The sequence below is a fragment of the Corylus avellana genome, chromosome ca9 (genome assembly GCF_901000735.1).
Source record: "Corylus avellana chromosome ca9, CavTom2PMs-1.0".
Classification (NCBI taxonomy): Eukaryota; Viridiplantae; Streptophyta; class Magnoliopsida; order Fagales; family Betulaceae; genus Corylus; species Corylus avellana.
The window spans coordinates 19,506,002-19,510,439 of NC_081549.1; the positions used below are offsets into that span (position 1 = coordinate 19,506,002).

A 4,438-nucleotide genomic window follows, 5' to 3' on the forward strand; every position below is an offset into this window, starting at 1 on the left:
GGCACCTGAATTTCATGCAATGTAGGAGTGCAGGTTTCACAGAACTTGGAGGCAACAGATAAGCACGCAACAGACAATAATTCAACCATCCAATAGCTCCATCCCTTGAAAATTTATGTTAAATATTAGTGCTAAATATCCGCATATATATATATATATATGATTCTGTAATCAATTATAGATATTCAGGACTGCTTACATTGCATTGATTCATAGATATGAACCGATCAAGGTAATTTACAGCATTGAAAGCAGTTCCAAAAGAGAGATTCAACCGACTTCTGGACTGCAGGAAACAAACATTAACCAAACAAAGAAATCGAGTTGGAAAGAATGGTGAGCAAATATTAAAAAAGTACGTATTAATTTAACTTGATATTGCCAATGCATATCAAATTTTGAACACGTGAAAAAAGGTTCTCTAGGATTTAGAAACTGACCCTAAAAAGCCATTGGGTGGCTCTATATCTAGCACTGGTAAAATTTTCCGACCGGAGATGCCCAACGTAATTATCTTCCGGCATGTAACTGATCTCCTTCTCCAGGTATATAGCAAGGGCCTCCTCGGAGTCTTCCTTGGTCATATAAGACGAACCACCAAGGTAGCTCTCTGAACTGTGATGGGGTGCATGATGATGATGATGATGATCAATGGGTGTTACAGCAGGGCTGGATAGCCACGCCTCATCACATAGCAAGTTTTCCATAGATAATATATATACGAATTCTTCTGAAACTATATATCTGGGCAATGGTCAATGAAATTGTAAATGGTCTGACATGATAATCATACACATATATAGGCTATAGCTTTCGTACTAGTTGACAAGATGGGTGGTATGATAGATGATAGATGATACATGATACATGATGCATGATACACGAATCATGAAACATGGGGTAGTTAGAGGAAGAAGGTGAAATAAAAAGAGGGACACGTCCCTCATGAAGCGGGGTAAATGCTGTATTGGATTTTTATTTTGACGGCATGGTAACCAATTGCGTGAGCGCACGAGGATACCTGCGTGCGTTGCATAAATGTGCATGCTATTCCTTCAATATGGGGAAGGGGCAAAACTGTACGTGGCTAAATACATCGCTTTTACCAGTTGGGCCGCCGTGGACCCACGATCTCATCAGCTTCAACCCATGATCCTGCGGCCGTAATAACTGCTCACATTTTTCCTTTTTTTCCTTCTAATATTTGGCCAACCAATGGCTCATAAACTACCAGTGGCTGGAGTACTGTAATTACTGTACACGGGGAAGGCACAGGCAGCAATGGCCATGAACATATGGGAACTATGCTCTACACTTATTCCCATTTTTTTAAATAAATTTTTTATATATACAAGTGACTTCTAAAACTACAATTGAATCCAAATTCAATAAAGATATATCTCATATCCAATGGTAGTTTAAAAAGTCCTATGAGTATAAAAAAATTGTGTGAAGAAGTGAGCAAGTGTAATATTAGCTTCAAACCTATCAAGGACTATTTTTCTTTTGGATAATTTGGCGAGAAAGATTAATTTTTTCAGCCTCTAAAAGTGTCAGCAACATACATTCACTGGCAGAGCCCCCCAGATGGGTACTAAGGATCATGATAACAATCATCAGAATGCATAAAGCAATACATAACCAGAATGAAAGAGGATCACAAGAATCAGATGAACCGTGGGAATTGTTTACATGCTATACATAGCTGCAACGATCCATTAAATTAAGTGGTTGGCTTGGCATGCATGTATGTTTAACTTCAATTCATATACAACAACACAAGAAGTATTCCACACAGATGTACTTTATGACCAGTGCTCTCAACACAAACAGATATACATCACTCGTCAACTCTTCCAATATAATCCTCGTATAGTCTGGATTCCCTGTCATCTTGCATAATCTCCCTGGTACCTCTGAGATGTTCATCTGACCAAGCAAAGTTCAGTCAAGTGCTAACCCCAAAATGCGAATGCCTTCTTCCATTTTATTGCAACTCATATGACGAAAAACTGAAACCTGATCTTCCCTCATTAGTTGATTTTAGCTCGAGCTTCTGAAATGGGCTGCAAGTTGTTTCAAGTTAATTCATCAATCAGCTCCTTCTCTCTTTTTTTTTCTTCTTTTTTTTGGGGGGGTGGGGGTAACTAACAGAAATGCAAAATACCTGCTATTAGGATCATAATAGAAGCCACTGATGGAGCCATCACTACAAGAGAAACAAACATAGTAAAAGCCAGCTATAGTTAACCCACAGTCTGTCCCAACATTCACAAAGTGTTGCTCTTTCCATCTCTGCGCCAGCAAATAAAAGAAACTGGCATGTTATTGCTTCACATATGGTAAGTTCTTTCACCAAGTGATTAAAATAATTGAGACTAGGTTACCATATATATGAATTCAGAGTCACTCAGGTCCAAAGATTTTCCACCATCAACCTCCACTCGACTCTGGAAAAAAAAAAACAGGATTAGTTAATACAGCAAATAGTGTGTATGAAAGAAAAGGTTCCAGCTCTTTACCAAATAGGGACGGAAGGATGGAAACTTGGTCCAGTGCCTTATATCATCCTCTTGCCTGTAGCAAGAGATCATGCAAATCAGCATTGGATTGTTTTGTCCACCATCACTGTTATTTAAAGTTTCCATGATATAGCAAATGGAAAAAATAAAAATAAAGGAACGTACGTCGCTTCCCACTTGCCAGTGAAGAAAGTATAATTCTTTGTGTCAATGATCTCCCCTTCCCAGAAGGTTACTACCTGAAGTAATCATAAATGAAACAAAAAGTGCTCCATGACCAAACAAGGTAAATCGCAATATTCCAACTACAGCAAACAAGGTGCTCATGAAACCTTGGCAGTTTTCTGAATGAAATCAAGTTACATATTAAGCATGCTTCCATTACAGTGAGGAAATATAACCAACCAATTTATGGCTAAAGGGAGAACTGTATCATATATTCTGTTACGGCACGGATCATTCATTTGTATAACATACTGATAAAATAGGATATAAAGCAAAGAGTTAAGTTTGAAAATTCTGGGCGCAGCTAATTTCATGGCTACTGCAACCAAAGAAGATGAAGAATGTATGTACGATCACAATCGATTAGGTGAATATGGCCATGTGATATAGTTTTTTTTAAGTAAATTTTGGATTACAAAAAAACACACAACAACGAGAACATTGAAAAGGCCAGTGGGGAAAGAAACATCTTGATTAGGTGTCTCTTATCAAAGTAGCACTAACCTATTCTGGCAATAATGCCAGCAGACAGAAGTTTAAACAAACCCAGAAGCTGCCTCATTCTTTCATTGCGGTATAACATTTATAACATTTTTTTTTTTTGTTTAGTCTTTATCCTCTATATATCAACACAGCACAGACAAAAAAACAAAGAAAAGAAATATCCTAAACAAAAAAGAAGAAGAAGGAACTGCTTACTGGTGTGTCTGCCATAGGGACATTGAGAGCTTCCATGGTCCCACATAGATACCCATGTTCAAGGTCACATCCCTGTATTCGAACGTTAACTCTCCATGCTTCATCTTTCTGTAGGCTAGAAACATTCTGAGTACCAGAGAAGGCCTGTGACAAAATTAAACTGTGAGGATAAACCGAAACTCGTCCACTTCTGATGCAAAATTATAAATTTTCGATCGAGAACTTAAAACATTTCATCAGAGTAGTAAAACATGCAGCTTTATGTTCTCACTTCAAATGACCAAAGAAGGAAAACCTGACCATCTTTGTCCAAAATTGTAAAGAGATATATGATCACCTAGCAATGACACTGAAGATCACTAAAGTCTTAGCTTATGTGTTGACTACATAACCCCATATATGATACTCATTAGGCTCAATATCTATTAGGCAACTAATCATATGCAGCCATATATGTAGCAGGGTCACTAGCAAGTAATTGTTGTAAACAAAAGTAACTACCTTCACAGAAGGAACCCAAAAAATAAAATAAAAGGGGTCGAAGATTAACCTGTCCAACACTCAAAAGTGAGCATACTTGTGGTAATGTCTCTCCAGAATTCGCGCCTTCACAATTAAGCATGAACATATAAATTAGACCCACAAACAAAAAACCCTTTTTGACGAGGCCAAGCTGTGAATTTCAAATAACTTTCCGGTATTTTCCAGGCAACAAACAAAGCCCTAAATCTGGCACTGAACATTATTCTATTGCAATTATTTTTGATGGAAAGCGAAATACCTGAAACTTGGGAAGGTGCAGAGCTCTCCACCACTCTCACCGGCATTTCTTTGATGAATGATCGAATCCCAATTCCCAGTCAAAGGATCCAAATGTGAAGCGGCAATATCACGCTTTGTAATTTGGGTATTCGATCTTTCTCTACGAAACTCTGAAAGTGAAAGGTCGTAAGGGTTCGCCCATCCGAGTGTGAAACGCAATTATCCGGGGC

General features: G+C 38.1%; 2 protein-coding genes across 2 annotated transcripts in view; both read right to left on the reverse strand.

Annotated features, from left to right (window-relative positions):
- Positions 1-707, reverse strand: part of LOC132162433 (putative cyclin-D7-1) — a 1,778-nt gene extending 1,071 nt beyond the window's left edge. Inside the window, exons 1-3 of the mRNA XM_059572674.1 lie at positions 441-707; positions 200-286; positions 6-104 (exon numbers count right to left, since the gene is read on the reverse strand). Of these exons, the coding sequence (XP_059428657.1) occupies positions 6-104; positions 200-286; positions 441-707 (453 nt within the window). The remainder of the gene's footprint in view (positions 1-5; positions 105-199; positions 287-440) is intronic.
- A 964-nt stretch (positions 708-1,671) lies between these two features.
- Positions 1,672-4,438, reverse strand: LOC132192224 (uncharacterized). The gene is made up of 8 exons (XM_059607498.1): positions 4,228-4,438; positions 3,997-4,052; positions 3,447-3,590; positions 2,688-2,761; positions 2,523-2,577; positions 2,388-2,450; positions 2,168-2,295; positions 1,672-2,066 (listed from the first exon to the last, which is right to left on the reverse strand). The coding sequence occupies exons 1-8, from the start codon at positions 4,271-4,273 to the stop codon at positions 1,988-1,990; spliced, it is 645 nt and encodes a 214-aa protein (XP_059463481.1). The 5' UTR covers positions 4,274-4,438; the 3' UTR covers positions 1,672-1,987.

Coding starts and splice junctions, on each gene's coding strand:
- LOC132192224 (XM_059607498.1), bottom strand. CDS start 4,273: ATGCCGGTGAGAGTGGTGGAGAGCTCTGCACCTTCCCAAGTTTCAG. Junction 2,451..2,522: donor CATCCTTCCGTCCCTATTTG/GTAAAGAGCTGG, acceptor TTTTTTTTCCAG/AGTCGAGTGGAGGTTGATGG. Junction 2,296..2,387: donor ACTCTGAATTCATATATATG/GTAACCTAGTCT, acceptor TTGCTGGCGCAG/AGATGGAAAGAGCAACACTT.